Raw genomic sequence first — 19,089 nt, forward strand, 5'->3', positions numbered from 1 at the left:
ATTACTTGACTTTGTAACCTACGCTCGTAATTTGACCTTATACATTTATACGGTGTCTGATCCCCTCAGTAGCAGGTCACTATTCAATGGGCTCAGCTCTAAAATGAAACTGCATGATCATTCTGGTAATACAATAACCAGATGTCAAAACAGCAGGTTTAGAATACGTTTTCACAGAATGTATAAAAGGATTGTGCAACACATTAGAACCGGATGTTTTAAAGGTATAAGAAGTTTAAGAGGGCTTAAAAGTGGATTCATGGAGGATATAATTTCTAGGACTTAATGTGCTGCAGTTAAGATGTGCAGCTCCAGAAATCTTTAGACACCCAGCTTCTGGAAACTCACTTATACAGTAAATCCATAAAAAAGTAAAGCCTTGGCTATCGAAAGTGTGTAATTTTTTTCCCTAAAAACCTATTATTGGCCACTGCTGGGAGACAAGACAGTGGGCTAAACAGATTTTTACTCTGATATGGAATGCTTCTTGTTCACGTTTAATGTGGAAGGTCAAGTTGAACTTACTCCAGGCCCCAGTGCGAAGGCATCAGCTGGGCACTACGCTGAGACAGGGATCCTACAATTTGGTAGAACACATAGGGTGCCTGCAATATAGATGTGCATTACAGCACAATTGTTTGCCAATTAAACAGAGAATCCACAGCTTCTCTGAATTGGGGGAAGAAAATGCATCCATTGCTGCTGAAACATAAAACAGTCAAGTTGATCACAGTGAAACAAAAATTACTTACATCAGTATTACAGGAGCGATAGCGCTTCCTTTCTCCAAGACAATATTTGCCTCCACCTGAAGGCCTAGAAAAACATGTTTTATATATTAGGATAAACACAATTTCATGATATATACTGCATTAGTGTGTATATATATATATATATATATTAGTAACATGCATTGTTACTATTAATAGAGATCCAAGAGATACATATTATAAAACTTTTACAAAGTATATGCAAGTTTTAAAAAGAGATTTTAAAATATTTAATTTGCAGATACAAAACAACTATATATTAATTTAGTCTGCATAAGTTCCAAGCAGTGCAGTTTACCTGTATTTTAAACATAGTAAAAAAAAATGTTGGTTTTAATTATTTGCTAGCTCTATAAAACTAAACTGAATAGTGTGTAAACAACCCATGTGAAACTTTTTTTTTCATCTTCTCATCTTACTTGTAAACCAGCAAAGACTGGTTTTACATCTGGAAACAGCAATGACTGTACATTCTAGTTCAAGAATTTGATTCTGATTTGAAGTAATCAGTATTAAACCTGAGGAAAATCCAGATTTCTATTAGCGTAAGTAAGACATTTGGCTCTTAAATTCCCAAGTTGTTCAAGAACCTTATCTATCTTCCATAGAGGTCAAATAATGAAGAAACTTTAAAATTACCTAGAAAGTAAATCAATACTATTTTTCACACTACAGAAAGACTACTTAACCAGAAAACAGCATCCTTGAACCAAAAGGATTTTTTATTTTCCTAATGCAGACATAACCTTTCACAAATGCATCTGCTTGTTAAACATTTAAAAAACATACCAAGCCAAATACATGGTTACAGAAGTATAAAAAAACCCTCAGGCTATTATTCATGCTCAAAAAAAAAATCTCACTATCATTTTTAAATACTACTGTGAAAAAAATAACAAATTTAATTTATTATCCTCTCAGTAACATAGTCTGACATGTTATTGATGTATATGGGTAACTTCTGCTTTTTGATTCAATAAGTAAGTAGTGATATTTGCCACATTAGATAGTTACTGCTAATGACAGGAGGCAAAAAGACCACCTTAGGCAGCTGTATTGTGACATTATGGTGTCTGTCTTGCAGAGTGCAGTGGAAAGCTGATGTACAGCCTGGTTGCTATCCAAAAGATGGATATAAGCAACAAAGAACTGAGTGTACAGAGAGCAGAGGATAAGAAAAAGACACAGAATTGATTTCCATGAAAGAAACACAAAACGCTTTTAGAAAAAGTGGTCTTAAAAACCAATAGTGGTGAAGGAAATAGGAATTATGGGGCATAACAAGAAGAGAGGATGGAGTAATAAGACTGTCCTGCAAAGACCTAGGCTGTGATGAGATAACCAGAACAGGTAAAAGTTGCAACAGAAAAAAGCAGTGATTCATTCAGCAAGAGAACAGCAATAGAAATAAGCACTTATCTGAGAAGGATAAGTGACAGTGAGAGGAGCACTTACCTGAGAGATCTTCTCTGGAACAATGCTCAGAATGTTGGAAAATAGACAGACTATAAGACCAATACAGATACATGCAACAGGTCACGCTGTAGTGGAGAAGCTGGCCTCTCTTCAAAGAGAGCAAATGGACTAATAGAGAGCAGTGGCAGGAAGGAAATCATTGAATTGTTTTAAGAGTCAGTGGGAAGCCACAATAAAGTGTTGGACAAAAGTGTGTCCAAAGTGTTGGACAAGGCAGCACACAAATGTATTGTATGTAATATAATATTACTACCTATGGTTTATTTTAAGTAGTTAAATGCAAAACCTTTGAAATACTATGGTGGGGTTTTTTAATAAGTAACTGGAAATTTTTATTTTATATCTTAGACAAGCATTAGAAGAAATATGACCTAAGAAAGAAATGTACCTAAGACATAATTTAAATATATATTGATAAACAACAAGTTGCAAGAAAACTATTCTGGTTACTACTAACTATAAATCCAGCTATCTTACTGTACATAAGACACATTAAAAACATTAAAAGTATGTCTAGTGAACGGTTTAAACTACTGTTTAAGTGTTTCTGTCTCCTATTTTGAAGACAAATGCTGGCAAATTAGCAAAACATTTTTACAGATAACATGTGAAACCGCAGTTTTGAATAATTTCCAAGTGTGTCTTTTTGTTGGCTCCGGCTTACTTTAGCTACTTACGCTGGACTGTCACAGTGTCTTATAGACGAGGAGACTCCTCCTCCGCAGGTCCTGCTGCACTCTCCCCATATTGACCACGGACCCCAACCTCCATCTATGCTCTGGGGCCAAGTGCCAAAAGGTACGCACTCTCCCTGATAACACCACTGAAAGATTTCACAAAAAACGCATAAAATTAGTTTGTAGGCTGACAGAGTTATCAGGACAGAAAAATATAAGGGTCAGACAATGACCAATTATAGGCATTAGCATTCCCTGTACAGATAACAAGACTAGTATCTTACTTTTTCCAGCCATGTTTAGACATTGGTGGGTGTGTGTTTGATTTGTTAAATGTCTCCAAGAAGTCCTGAATTATAGGTTCCTTAGACACACCAGAAGTTAAAGCAAGTTTAAAATAAAGATTTTCTCTTTTTCTTCATATAGTCTCCTTAATGTTTCACAATTAAGGAACTGCAAGTTGCTCACATTCTTTTAAACACTAAGATTCATTTCCAAGGTTGGTTTAGTAAAACACCCTCCACCGAGGATTCATGTAGGGGCTTCATTACACAAGATGAAAAATTCCCCTGATAGTATTTTTAAGAAAGTATTCCCATATATTTAAAAAAAAAGAAAATTTGGACAAGGTTACAGTGGAAGAAGAATTCGCTGCAGTATTTCATTTATGCTAACACAACAGACATAATAAAAGTAGTGCCAAAGCATCAGACATAATACAGAAAATCATTACATTATATAATAGTGACTGGCCACTGGTTCAGGGACAGAATGAATATGCATACTTCACTCATGCAAAAGCTTAAACTTTGCAAATTAGACATACAAAATGATAGGCAATTTGCACAAACTATTAACTATTGAAAGAACTTTATCATTTTCTTCATCAGAAATATTTTCTAAACCATTCAGAAATAATCATCGAGCCCACAGTTTGACCCATATTCTTGTGTCTACTGCATCACTGAGAGTTTGAAGCAGGCCAGTTAAGATACCCTTTGCTACTTTTTCAGGCTTAGGTGAGAGAGTAGTGCATAGACTCAGGTCTGCTGTGACCTGAATCTGCATATTTCACTTCCAAAAGGTGGGCTACTGCTGTTTAACATTCCTGAATTCTTGTAACAGATATAGGACTGACCCTTTCCAAAAAGAAATCCACACATCTTCTGTGTCCAAAACCAGCCATATGAACTTGAGAAAACGCACTGAGACATGCACAGAAGACATGCACAGATGGACATATCCCTGTTCACCTGGAAACACTACTGGAAGACTCAGTGTTGACTTCAGAGTAATATGTATAGCAAAGCCAAACTTTCTTTTCTCCTAAGTCCAAAAGCTTACCTATCCTCAGCAACATGGGATACATACATATGTCATTCACAATGACTTGAATTGCTCTAGATTTTTCTGAAAGCATCTGAAAAGGCAATTTAAACTTCACTCACAATTAAAAGGAGTTTGATATGAACAAGGACAGTACAGAGTGTTAGTCATAGAAAATTTAAAAAAACTTACTTTTTCAATTGGAAATTTAATTTTGAATAAAAGATATTTCTGGACTGTCAAATGTGTGAGTCTAAGCATGTAATTCTCAAAGATATACAATGAAATTATATTAAAATCTGTAGCTCATCATCAGCAAAACCACGTAGATACAACATACTTTTGCATACGAACACATAGTAACATTTAACATAACCTTTTCTTATTGTATTAATTCCTTACTATTTATACATCAATAACTGAAACCTGTAACATTATTCTTCTGTCTACATCCATTCTTGTTTCTTCTCTCAAAACATTTTTATCCTCCATGGCCTACTTTTTTTCCTGTATGTATTCTACCTGTTTTACAATACAGCTGTTACCATCCAAAACATTTCTGTTCATAGGCCTCATATTCCATCACTTAAGAAATAGAAAAATGAAGCATTAATGTGTTTACAAAAAAGGTAGGGTCAGTTATTTTAAATCTCGAGTTCAAAATGCATTGCCTTTTTCTACCAGGTCTTGCCAGGACAGAGTTCCCCTCACAGCAGCCGTATCATGCTGCATTTCAGGTTTGTGACCAGTGTGGATGACACACTGGTGTTCCAGCTATTGCAGAACAGTGTTTGCGTACAATAAGAGCTTTCTCAGTTTCTCAACTTGTCACCAAAGTGTGCAGGCTGGGGGTAGGCAAGAGCTTGGGAGGGGACAAAGCCAGGACAGCTGACCACAGGGATATGCCACACACTGTAACACCATACTGAGAAGTAAAGCTGGGACAGTGGATAGTGTTCCTGAAGTAGCCACTGCTCAGAGTCTGGCCAGGCAACAATCTGGTGGTAGTGAGTGGTTCTCCTTGATTTCTTCTTTGCTTTTTCCCTTTTTTTATCTTTCACTTAACTAAACAGTCTTTTGCCCTTCTGGTTCTCTCTCTTACCCCTGGGGACAAGGTGGGGTGAGTGAGTGAGCCACTGGGTGAGTGCTTAGCTGCTTGATGGGATCAATCCACCACACCATTCTTCAGAAAAAAAACTAAAGACACTAGGTTTCACGGACTTGTACTGAGAAAATTACGGTTTATTCTTCTTCGAGTTCAAAATTCACAGACTGAAGCAGGAATTCATCAGAGGAATGTACCCTTCATGTGGAGCTTCCCTTAAATCCAGACTGTTACTGAATGTCTCCATAACACGATTCAGGCCACACACTGAACTCACATTTTTAGCTAGTGTAGATACATCCATATAGCATAGTGTTTTGATATGCCTCTAATGGCACAACTATGATGGAGAATGAAGTATTTATGTGAGCTACACAAGTGACTAAAATCACCTGCTCTTCTTCTCTTTACAGTGGTAAATTAAGTGATAAAAATTTTATTGACCAAATACAAAAATCTCCTTGCAGCATTCTATTAGAGATGCCACATAAGTACATGAACAGAGACCTAATGTTAAAGTTAAAAGCTAAAAAATTAAAATACTTCTAAGAGTAAAAAGGTATGCTAATTTACTAATTTAATGAATTAATTAAAAGGTATGCTAATTACTAATTTAATGAAAAGTACATTATACACATTACAAGCATGTCAAAATCCAAGCTAAGAAATGCAGAACACTCAAGAGTTATAAACCCATAAGAATATCACATATGCAAAACATCTCAATTCTATACTATTATGACTAATAGACAAGAGGCAGGTATAATTACCTGCTTTACTTTTACAAAGATGTGTAAAATCTCAGTAGTCTGTCATTTCCTCTGTCATGCAATCAGTGTTCTTCTACATTCCCATATTCCCCTTGGAAAACCTCTTTAAAATAGTGGATTTTTTCTTTTACTGAAATTAAATCTGAGGATTTACTGTTTACTTTGATGTCTCTTCTTAATTTTCTAGTGAAAATTTATCTTCCACTAGAAGCCAGTGACACATAGAATCTTTGTCAGAGGAATTCAAAATTACCAAAGTCTTCATTATTTCTAGTGGGTCTGTAGAAATATGCTTCCTCCACAAAAACACCTCATCTAATCTAATGAGGCAAGGACTACTGAGTAATTACTACATGAAGACAGAAGAGGAGGTGACAGCTATTTTAAAATAATAGTTCTTCTTTAAAAGTTTAGAACTGAAATATTACTTTTTCTCTAATATTGAAAACATAATGTTCAAGTAGTTCAACAGAAAAACGATGATGCATTCTAATGCAAATAAAACATGCAAAAACCTATGTGAATAATGTAAACAGTCCAAAATTTTTCTTGGTGAGGTGCTTAACAATTAAATAAAACATGATATTGTGGCACATTTGAGAACACTTTTATATGAGTATTAGCTGTTTAATGGAATTAACACTTATAATAGTACGCTTTTAAGAAAAATCACACAGTAAGTACTCTAATATTGAGGAAAACTGATTTCATACTTTGTAAGGGGAAGAAAAATATTAATATCAATTTAAATTTTAAAAACTTCTTTTCAGTCATTGATTCTACAAGAATTTTACAAGAAAATGTAATGTCCAATAACTTACATTTATCTTATGTTAATGTTCAATGATAACTTAAATCATCCCGCTATCTAGCTATATAAAACTATCCTTTCAGCACACTGTGTTTTCACTTTTTGCATGTTTGTCATCCCTAGCATGATGTAAACTACGATCTTAGAAAAGGGTTACTTTTTTATTATGTTAAATTAAAACACAAAATAAGTATTCCTATCTGTTTTGTCTTATTGTTTTATATGCACAATTTCCTCAGTGCATATCTATCAATTAGTTTGCCTTCACAGACACTTCTCAGGGTATACCACACAGAAAGTTCATGTATATTTAAATTTCTTATCACAAATTAGGAAAAAGTGTACCCTTCTAAGCCCAGCTAATATGTAAAACCCTTTACCAAAGTATGAACATATTAAAGCTTATAAACAGAAACTGATGTCACAGTTCCATCAGCAGCTATAAACCACTCTATTCTCTTTCCCCATATGCAGATAAAAACTGAGTAATTTTTAGGGAAAATATTCAAAAAATCTTAAGGTGTAGGCAGACATCTACCATGGACAATTTCAACCCAAAGGGTTGAAAGCTTGGTAGGTTTATATAAGCAACTGAAAGAAGTTTTTATAATAGGCTGTTTTAATTGTAGAAATCCCTTCCACATTCCTCCAATAAGATGTTAGTGTACAATGCATTAAATTATGCTTTGAGTTAAAAGTTAAACCAAATTTACATTAGTTAATATCTAAATATGATTAAATACTTTAAGATCTTATTAGGTATTTAGAGTAGGAAAAGTTATTTATTATGTATTTGGCCAGAGTCCAGCAAAATAGGGCTTAATTTGGTTGTGGCCTTTAGGCATGACTGCAATATAAATACAGCAATAATATTAATAACAACAACAATAACAAGGTGTTACAGAACTGTAACCTATTAATTTCACCTTATTCTATGGTAAAGACAACTACATATTCAGAAGGAGCTTTTTTTTTTATTGTTTATTGCTACCAGGTACTATTAATTCTCTGGAACCTCTGAGGCTTCTGTTTATAGATACCATTCTCTGCTGTTAACGGACATCTGCGGTTAACAGGTAAAATTTTTTTGCAAAATGTTTGTAATGTAAAATCTTTATAAAATGGCATGGATTCTCTCTAAAAATCTAAATTTTTTCTCTAGAATCTAACAATGGAACAAGATACTGTTTGTATCTTGTACTGGAAAAAGATGTTTTGTAGAGAACCAACTGATTAAAGCCTCTGACAAGTGTACAAGGGAACAGCGTCTAAAAGCATCTCAACTTGTAGTCTCATGGTTTAAAAAACATTAACTGAAGTAAAACAGTCTTTGTCATTTGCAAGGAGAGGTGGTTCCAAAATAAACCTAGACTGCTGATTAAAGAGCAGGGCTTCTAACATTTTCTATTACTCTAATAAAAGATAACATTTCTGGTAGTATGTGAAGGTTTCTCTGTCTTTATTAGCTAACTCTAATCACTCAATTTTCTTACATGACCCCTTCAATAAATCCACTTCACATAGTTTACCAATATTTCAAAACTCAGCACAGAAAAGCCATCTGATACTAGGTGACAGGCCCAAAATGAAGCCATCAACAAGCATTAATAAACTGTGGCAGCTGCCCAAAAGCTTTCATTCTTGTTGTTTAAACATGAGATTGCAACTCAAAATGCACTGTTATCTTTGTTGAAACTAGCCCAGCTAGCACAGCAAAAGTCAGAATGAGAACAGACATCAGTGGTCATTGGTCGGAAAAAAATCCAATCTGCAGCAGTAAATCTCATGAACAGATGCAGCAACTCTCAGACTGATACTGGAAATTTTGTAATGTAACTATATTAATTAGCAATATTCACTTTATACAAACCTGATTAAAATACATTATCTTGAAAAAGGTACATAGAATTCTTTTTTTTCCCAAGTACATGTCTTGTAAATTAATTAAAATATTTTTCTCTCCTCTTTAAGTTGTTCACAGATTTTGCCTTGCAACTTAGAAAGTCTTCTAATATTCTTGTCTAAAACGATTGATACACAGATATCATTTTAAACTAAAAATTCTCATCTTGAGACAGGTATCATAGTGTTCAATTTATCTATTGCAATGTTGCCTTTCCATATTTTTCTGTTAGGTAGAAGAGTTTATCTGATTGCCCATCAAAATCCTATAAAGCTAAACAATTATGCAAGCATAACTGAAGACTAAAAGAATAGTTCAAAGTCAAAAAAGAAAGGTTACTGGGAAATACAGGCTTTTAGAAAACCCCTTTATTGAGTCAACATTTCTTCTATACACTTGCATGATTCAGCTTATATCTGAAAGAATAAAGATTTTTTTTACCTTCTAACAAAATGTCAGAATTCAGACTCTAGATTTCTGTTACACATTTTCAAAATCCATGGCAGACCTAAAGTTGTAACAGTCCTTTATGAAAGAGTGGTGTAAAATCTAATAAAGATTAAACTAAAAGAATTTCTATCAAAAAAACCCTCAAAAAATACACAGATTGGGGGGTGTTTGGGTTTTTTTTGTTGTTGGTTGGTTTGCTGTTGTTGGGTTTTTGGGGGTGGGGTTACAGGGTTTTTCTTTTTTGCAGTTCAAGACTATTGAGTTTTATAGCAAGGACAAATGTTTTATTAAAATACACATATAAAATAATTGTGAAATAACTCTGTAGGACACTTCCGTGAGGATACATGTGTATTCTGAAATAGTAACTCTTTTCTTCAACTGTTACAGTTGCTGTGAAAAAATTTTCTAGTTCTTTTTTCTTGTAGTCTTTGAGCAATAAACTGCTTCTACAAACAGTAAATCATTTGTACTCACCCCCTTTTCAATGCTCCCTGTCTGGCAAAGAGTACCTTCAGCTGCTGGAATGCTGTTGGTAACACAGCGGTTACTTTTGCTGAGGCACCAGAGCTCTCTACACACTTCCTAGGAAAGAAGGCAGAAGCAAGTTGGTCAGAATAAAACTCTAATATTTCTGTCAGTTCTTATACACACATGTATACATAAATTTTTCTTTAATGGAGACTATTAAGAAGTGGGCTGCAGAAAGAAACCTATAAATGACAAAGAAATATTCTGCAATTTTGAAGCTACTGTGTTTTGGCTAAGAATATTCTACCAAAGGGGAAAAAAAAAAAAGAATCTGGAAGCATCAAATTGTAGACAACAAGGTGTTATTTACATCTACCATGCAAGCAATGCTTTAAAATTGTTTTTTTCTTGATTAGTCCTAACACTGCATTTAGTATATTTTAGTGTTGCTATAAAAGTAGTCTTCAGATGCGCTGCAGTGTTTCTGTTACTGTCATTGTCTGACTCAAAATTGCCTTCTAAAATGGTTATTATTAATTTTGAAAAATGAATCAGCAACAATTATTTTTGATTCCTTTACGTAAAACCAAAGTTTTTGAGTTAAGACTACCTGCACACCACTTCTGCAACACTTGCTAAAGCAGTGTATGTGTAGTTAGAACTTACTGAGCTATGTACTAAAATACTTCCTTTAGGTTTTTTAAATTTGCAGCTGCTTTTTCATAAATTTTTTTCCCTATCCTATTTCCCTATATTGTCAGTGTTAAACGGAAGTTTACAAACCACCTTTTTTTTTCCTACCATAGTTTCTCTTTTGGTTTTGCCTATTTATTAATTTAAATTAAGCCAGTTCTGTTGACATTACAGATTCATTGTTAAAACTAGCTGGGAGTTGAAATTCATAATGTGGGCATGATCCAAAGCTGGTTGAACACTGGAAATCTTCACAGTTGCCTCAGTTGCCCTTGGATTCAGCTGTGTATGTACAACAGAATCAGGAGTGATTTGCTTCTGTGGCAAATTACTGACATGATAATCTTTGCTGTATTACTTTGGGATCTGTGCAAGAGTTCACAACTTGCTTATACATATTTTCTAGTATTTTTTAAAATTTGGAATAAAACCTTATAATTAAAATGACCTTATGATAGTAATTAGCATTTCATTTTACTTAAGAGTTACTTGAAATCATATCCTACAAAAAATCCTTGCATAGATTCTGTGGCTGAACCTTGGAACAAAGAGAAAAAGGAAAAGACAGTGTGAATAAATTAAAGTTATTATCCACTCCCCTCCAAGTTCATTGTTTCTCTGAGGTAATGAATGAGTATCTGGTACCTAGACTATCTTTTTTATACACAACAGGAACAACTGTTATGTTTCACCCCAAGATTAATGTTTCTTGCATTGTACGGCATATACAAAATAAATTATTTATATATTACTCACTAGCAGCTGCACCAACAGTTCAACAGTAGAATCTTTTCTTAAAAATGCAACATTCTTTCCCAAGTTTAAAATCAGCTGGTGACATTCTTGCAGGATTTATTTACACAGTGTATTTAGTTTCATGATTGGCAGAAGTAAAGTATCTTTCTTAAAATTTATTTTAAAAATAACATATAGGAATGGTCTAAAATTATAAGGAATGAGCACTGATGATTTCTAGATTTCCACCCAATTTTTGACAATTACGCTTAAGTTAGTTCATTCAGTTTAGCATGTGGCTCTACAAAAACAACCAAATTCTTAAGCCTCTTTTTAGGAGAAATACTGCCACTTGTAAAAGCATACCTGCACTCAATGTAGAACTTTTCGAATTAGTTTTTTACACTGAAGAAATGCAAACACTTCTTAACTTAAATCTCTGAAAAAATCAGTATGTTATGGTCACTCAGCTAATACATTTTTTGGATTAAGGTACACACAAATAAATCTACTATTTAAAATAAAAAAAAAAAAAGCCAAGAAATAAGAGAAGATACACCACAAAGACTCTTGAAAATATAACTAGGTTACAAATTTCACAGCCATTAAGATGCTAAAATTCAACACTAAATCAATTTCACATCTAAATCTACAATGAATTCAGACTTCAATACAGTATGGATTTCAAAGTGAAAACCTAAGATAGGTTCCTTTCAGACACAGTATGAGGTGTTCCTGTCATAATCATGCCTTATTTACTTTAATCTGTAATTTACTTCCTCATTTTGTTGAGCAAAAAAAGTTTAATTTACTTGTTCTTGCTTCATGTGTGGTTTACATTATCACACTAATCAGAAGTGTCAGACTGTGAAAATTCTCCTTGTGACCTTCTATTTATTTCAGCTCTGAGCAAGTTCAAATGTCTAAATTAACAGCTGTTCTGACTTTGTAAAGTTTGGTTCAAAGTTCTGAAAAACCAAAAATTCAGAAATAAGAAACAAATATTTCAACCACTCCAATACAGACAAAAGCAAAATCCGATCTCAGTAACAGTTTGGAGTCTTAAAACATCTATGTTTCAAGATTATTTAAATCCAGAATTCTGTTTTTTGCTCCAGAGTTTATGTGCAAAATTCCACTTTTGATATGCCTACATAAGTATACCATTTATATATTATCATATAAGTGGAAGTAAAATTTAAAATAAGTCTTTTATTGCCAGCCGAACATATCCACAATGAGATTATTTAACAATTTCCTTTCAAAAGAGGATTCTTTCTGTATATTCAGGCCTCTCTTGGGATTTAGACTCCCCTAAATTTACTGAACTAATACCACTCAGACATTTTAATTCCAAACAAATAACCATCTGTACAGAGTGAATTAATGGATACAGCACACCAAAACTATTTTATTCATTCATCTGTTTGCAGGATGATTCCAAGCATGTCAACTCACTTTCCTACTTCACAAAAAAAAAAAAAAAAAAAAAAAAAAAAAAAAAAAAAGTATTTATTGCTAAATTGCTTGGAAAAGCAGTATATCGAAATTAGCCATTATTACCGACGTGGTCTGATAGTCCTTATTCGGACCTTAATTTCAGCAGCAGTTTGCCTCAATAAATCCCTGAAGACAAAATGTCTAAAATTACTAATGGGCTTTAACACACTATTACTATTTAAGCAAAAAACTCTGCCTAAATCAGAAAGAAGTTCTGTTTGAGACAGATATACAATATCCCAAAATCAACAGAATACTTCTTCATGGAAAACTTTACAAAACATCAAAGATTTACAAAAATAACACAATGTATCGCTTTGTGCAAATAATTTATGTTAAACCCAAGAAATTAAGAGGGGTTTATAACTTCTTTTAAATGTAGCCAAACTAATTTAAGACGGTATTTCCCCCTGCTGTACTGCATTTAAAAGAAGAAGTAGAATCTGAAATATATTCTCCATCAACCTGTACATGAAACGAAAAATAACATTAACAGTCATTTGAAAGCAAACAAGATACCCAAAAAGAAGTGAAAAATCCATCTGTGCTGTTATTTCATTAAATGAACATGGAATTATACCAGGCCCTGCTACGGTTATGTCTTCTTTACTTTCAGCTGACTTTTGAAAGTAAAAAAAACAAAGTTCTGACTAAGGTCCATAAAGGTGTCTGTTCTCCAGCTGAACCCTACAGATTCTATACCTGGTACTATATTAGTTTCCTAGTTATTGATCTGAGGTATTTTCTTTACTATCACCATTATCTGTAACATCTCTTATAAATTGTTTTTCATAAGCTAGCCTTAAAAACATATGACAAACTGCCCTGGAAAGATCAGACTCAAAATCACTAATAGAAAGTATACTGCTTTTTTTCACATGCTCACACACACATGCACACACACTCACCCATCCACCAACACAAGGTGACCCTTTTAGGGTAACATTTTCTTCACTGAAGGACACAGGATGAAGCTAACATATCTTTTGTCAACATTATATTTGTTCAAATAATTTAATGGCTAAGAGAAAGAAGCATAAACTGAAAATTAATGACCTCAAAGTCAGTCTCCAAATGTGTGGATTTAGTAACCACAAATTTGTAATGCAAACAAGGGAAAGTTCTAAAAATCCAGGAAACATAAACTGAAGCTGAGGCCTTTCATAAGATCAAGACAAGATAGATGACAACCTGTAACGGTGTATCTTAGGGCTCCATGACTTCAGTTTGGAATTCGGATGCTTGTATTTGCAGTAAATTAAACAAAGCTGAAACCATCTAGAGAAAAAAACACAGCAAATCAAATTACCTTCTTTTTGCCTAAGTGTTATAAATGATGGAGCCTCTTTCTGTTGCGTCATGCAGAGTTACATATAGGCATTTCAAATTATGTAATATCTAAGTATCCTAGATCATAATCATCATAATTGGTTACAATACAGCACAATGACAACTCAGTAATATGAGCAAAGATCAAATTGCTGTGCTGTTCTTAATGTTTTCAACACTTGAAAGCCTCCAATAAAAGTTAGCAGTTTGGCCCATAATATTTAAAAAAATAAGATGGGAAATACATTCAAAATGCATATTAAACTATGATAATTTGAGAGGTTCACCTTTTGTTTGTAAAATTTTTAAATCTTAATTAGGTTCGTATGTTACTTCAGCATGTTTAATCCATAATATGCTGCACCTCTTGATGAGCAATTGCTAAAATAGAGCATAAAAATCATCAGCCTGAATTGTAACTTACAATTCAGACCTCAAAAGCATCAACACAGAGTATTTTCAGCCTCATTGCTGAAATACTGCTGACAACGTGACCAAAACTAAAAGACACTAATTACAGGAGAACTTCAGAAAGTTCAAAGTTTTGTTCAGATAAGCACCCAAAAGTTACCATTTTAGTGCTCCACTACCAAATGCTCATTAAGTGGTGCAGCATGTTATGAATCACAACATGCTGAATTAATATGAAATAGAATCCAAAGCTTAAATCATACCTTTATATTATGTTACCAGCATTCTTTCCTAAATATTGGGTGCTTATCTGAACCTTACAGAAACTACAGGTGCGCCACAAGGTCAATCACCTCCAAGTACCATCGTCCCTTTCAAACCCATGCAACCTATCAATCTTTATTAAAACAGCACTCTACTATACGGAATCTCATTATTGCTTCATCTAACGCACTCCTGCTTTTATCACCAGCTTCTCCTTTCACCTTTATATCACCTTTCAAAGGATGCAGACACAGTGGTGTTAAAATCTGTGCCTCTAGTGAAAGAGAGAGAAAGAGAAAATCAAAAACAGAGAGGAGGAGAAAAAGAAGGGGGTTTATTGACAAGATAGTCCTAAGAAAGCAGACTACAGGAATTTATTACAAAAAGAATGTAAAACTACTTCAGGATTCAGACAGAGGAAAACTTCTGGGATTTTCCTTGACTATTCACGTCACAATCTTAGAAAAAAGAGGGAGCAAAATTCACTTAATTACAACACAATTCTCTGAGTCCTTATGTAAGAAAAGCTCAAGATTTTAATCACTTGTAACACCAAAGGTCCACATAATATTGCTGAGAGGTTTTTCAATTGACCAGCCAGACTTTATGAAAAAAAAAAAAAAAAAAAAAGGAAAGGTTGATTAAAATGACAGAGTATAATAACAGGGTCTTCAATTCTTCACTTCGTCTACATGTACTTTTAACATCAGTTGGTGAGTAATGCAATATAAATCCATCCAATCAAACTACTTATGCTTGGCTAACATCAAAGTATAAACAACTTAGCCATGGTATGATATATGAAGTTGGGATCAAAAAAAAAGGCACTTTATGGTGAGTTACTAAGTATTATGTACAGATTCAACTGAATGGATGCTCCTAGTCACAGTATCAACAGCTGATGGAACAAAAGAAAACTGGTAGCTCTGTTACAAAGATACCCCAATGGCTTCTCTTACTCTCCTTGTGAAAAGAAAAACGTCTTCCAGAATATGCTTCTACCTTCTTATAAAACCCCTGCATCTAGTTTAATAGCTCTCTTTATTAAACTGGAGTAAACCACATCAGTATTTAATGAAAAAAGTGACAGTTTGATTCATGAACATTAACATTTTTATCACTCAATTACAAGAGTCAATTGCAATTCAGACTATTTTGCCCTAGTAGAAATATTGTAGAACCATTGTGTATAGCAATGTGTTTGCTCTCTTGGATTTGAAAGTCAGCTGATCAACACTTGTGGAATAGCAGAAAATGCAAAAGAATAGACCAAATAATTGTAAGCTACTGTCTCTGAAATCCTGTTACTAGCAGCCAGCAGCTTCACAGATTGTAAAATGCAACATAGCAGTATCAACCATATGCATAAAGTATTAACTGCTTTTAAAATGTTTGAGGTTTTAGTCTCAATCCTAAGAATGCAGGGAACAGCTCTAAAGCAAAATAAGTATTATTTTGAACCACAAAATCAGTAAGCCACAGTCAGGCATATTCCAGTTATTATTTAAACTCAAAAAGTAGACAAATTGAAAGTCAACATTGGAATTCTTTCCTCAGTTAACCCAGAGACAGCCGACAGCCAGTTGTTACTAGGTAGATACTCAAAGGATAAGGAGGTAAAAAAACACTCATAAAGTTCTTACAATCACCTAAACAAAAGAACTGAAAAAGGTTCTGAACTAATAGAGGAACTGACATACAAACAGAGCAAAGAACTGAGACACATTTGACAATCAGCAGAAGAAAATCACACTGCATAGAAGATGTAGCATACTCCGTAGCTACAGAACTGAACAGGAATTAGCACTGTTTCTAACAACCTCAAAACTTCCACTGCAGTGAATCCAGATGCCTGAAGGTATACATTACTTTTAGGAAAAAGGTATGCATCAGTATTATATGGTGAAATTTCCATCATTACAATTTGGGCCACTGTAAGTCGTAAATTCAACGGTCTCCTGAATCTGAAAATATACTCTAAAAATGAAGTATTTTAAATAGCTTGAGATGTTGCCTTTCACTTCTTTATTCAAAGTATCTATTTCTTCACCCAAATTCTGTAAAATTGTCTTTGTATCAGAAATGGTGGAAAGTACAGTATAAAGAACAATGCATACATAACATTAGAAAGATCACTGTCTTCTTGCTAATGTGTAGCTTTATTTTTTCAGCTCGAAGAGTCAAAGCATCATTTTGAATTAGTGTCTGATGATGTGCTGAACAACACAGGAATATCTGACCAATAGCCACAATTCTCTTGCTGGACAGCTCTGTCAATACCTGACCTAACAGTCTAATTAGACCTAGTCCTTAAAATAGCATCAGACCAACTACAAAGGAGCTCCTTTTAATGCCAAATTGTCTCTTTGTCAGTAAACAAACACAGAGAAAAACAGAAACTTGAAGTTCCTCTAGTAATTGAGTTCTGATGCTTTAACTGGTCAAACACCTCTCCATGCAATTAACTTCCAAGTTCCTAAGTAAGAATGGCTTCAACTTTAGCTGTGCAAAGGTCATTGCAGAACTAGAGCATGATCTATGATCAAATGCAACAAACAGTTTAACTAAACATCCACAGGGGATGGATGAGGAAATATGGGAGAAAAGGCAAGGAACATAAATTACATTAAAGCTAGATGGTTTAAAGGGGTAATCTTTCTAAAGGTTAGCAAGACTGTAGCAGTATTCCTAAATAAAAAGAATGTGAAGATTTTCCAAGTAACATTTAAAAAAAAAATTATATCAACAGGTACATCACAGCCCAAAGGAGACTTGTAGATTTTTTGACTTTGATTTGAGAGTTCAACTGTTTCTTTTGTCATGTCTTGCCATCACAAATCAGTACAGGGCATAAAGAAGAAAAAAGGGCAAGCAATTTTCTCTGCAACTTCCCTTTTATTTAGAATTTATTTTCTTTCTGGGTCACTATACTCCATGTTGGAAAACCTGTTCTACCAGGCACTTCAAAAAAAAAGGAGCTGTAAGAAGTGCTAGAAAGGAGCTAGCATACCAACTATGTTCAATGTTGAATAGTGATTTTTTTTTTACTATGTTTTTCCATCCATAGTTGCACGTGTCTGCTAGAAAATGATCAGTGAATTATTAATGGCATCTCCATGTGAGTAGTACACTGAAAAGAAATATCCAAAGCACTGACTGTTTACTTTTAATAATAAAAGAGTTGACGAGAGTATTCAACATAGTTTGTCCTGGTATTTAGATCTAGTTCAATTACTCAGTCCTAAAACCCTTTCATATATGAATAAGTCTTTCTTAAGTAGATATTTTCCATCTGCACTACAATCTTCCAAAGGCCCTTTTTCCACCCCCTTCAAAATTATCACTTCAAATCTGTACGATAATAATCATCATGGTCACATATTCAGAGCATTATGGCCATGGTGGATAATATTTTTAAATGGAGGTAGTATTTCATATGCATATTATTTCTTAAGAGTGGATATTACCAGACTTCTACAATAACTTATTTATTAATATATGCAGTCTGAATACTATTATAAAAAATAGAGTGGGTTTCTTTCCAAGACAATTAGAAGTTATGCTCACATTGATAGCACACTGATGGAACATAATAGCCTGTATCAATTCAGAGCACCGGTAATGAAGACCTATCTTCATTTAACTATTGCCTCAATTAAGTGTTGACCTCTTTTCTGCAGCTGTAGAGGAATTACAAAAAAAGGCCTTTAAAAAAAAAAAAGACAAGCAGACGGCAGAAAGCCAAGATTACCTACACATCTTCATAACTTCCAATTATCTGTGGTTTAGGAACTGGTTTAAGAATGTGTACTGTGCTACATGATCATCAAAACAATGGTTGCACAGTTCAGTGGTGTTTAAAGAAACCTACACATATGTGGAAAAGCCAGGTTTTGTACATTATGAACTTTCCAGTTTAATTTAAAATACAGTGCATCCCCAAAGGCTGTGTTATAAATCATGGATTAAATACCTGCAGACTTCCTTAGTACGCAAATAAAAGAGTGAGTATGGTGAACATTTGTAAGAAAAAAGAAAATTTAAAAAAATAGGTATTACTAAGATGAAAGGACAGGATATAGGGCCATTAAAGAACAGTGATGGGAAGTGAGAACTTACAGAGGAACAATAAAGGCCAAAAGAAGCTTGATGAGGAATCAGAAGACCCAGTGAGCTAGTCAGCCAGCTACATGGCTTTTAAAGCTTTTCCACAATGCAATCTGCCAAAGAGGTATCCCAAGAATAATACTGTATTTATCACCCCAAAGATATTACAAATGGACTTTCTTTGTATTATAACATTATTTTATCTTAATAACTAAAAATTAAAAATTATTATAACTATTTACTTTTAAACCACAAGATACATTCTCAAGGTTTACTTAGTGTGGTCTCAGA

At 33.9% G+C, this 19,089-nt stretch overlaps 2 protein-coding genes across 2 annotated transcripts in view; one reads left to right on the forward strand and one right to left on the reverse strand.

The window, feature by feature from the left end:
- The window catches only part of ADAMTS6 (ADAM metallopeptidase with thrombospondin type 1 motif 6), a 151,858-nt gene that overhangs the window by 41,171 nt on the left and 91,598 nt on the right, over nt 1-19,089 (reverse strand). Inside the window, exons 12-14 of the mRNA XM_050330134.1 lie at nt 9,766-9,873; nt 2,924-3,069; nt 753-816 (exon numbers count right to left, since the gene is read on the reverse strand). Coding sequence (XP_050186091.1) covers nt 753-816; nt 2,924-3,069; nt 9,766-9,873 — 318 coding nt within the window. The remainder of the gene's footprint in view (nt 1-752; nt 817-2,923; nt 3,070-9,765; nt 9,874-19,089) is intronic.
- The window catches only part of NLN (neurolysin), a 324,053-nt gene that overhangs the window by 33,639 nt on the left and 271,325 nt on the right, over nt 1-19,089 (forward strand). The gene's annotated exons all lie outside the window — the stretch shown is intronic.

This window comes from Myiozetetes cayanensis, unplaced genomic scaffold (genome assembly GCF_022539395.1).
Source record: "Myiozetetes cayanensis isolate MyiCay16 unplaced genomic scaffold, myiCay2020 scf4, whole genome shotgun sequence".
In the NCBI taxonomy this organism is placed as follows: Eukaryota; Metazoa; Chordata; class Aves; order Passeriformes; family Tyrannidae; genus Myiozetetes; species Myiozetetes cayanensis.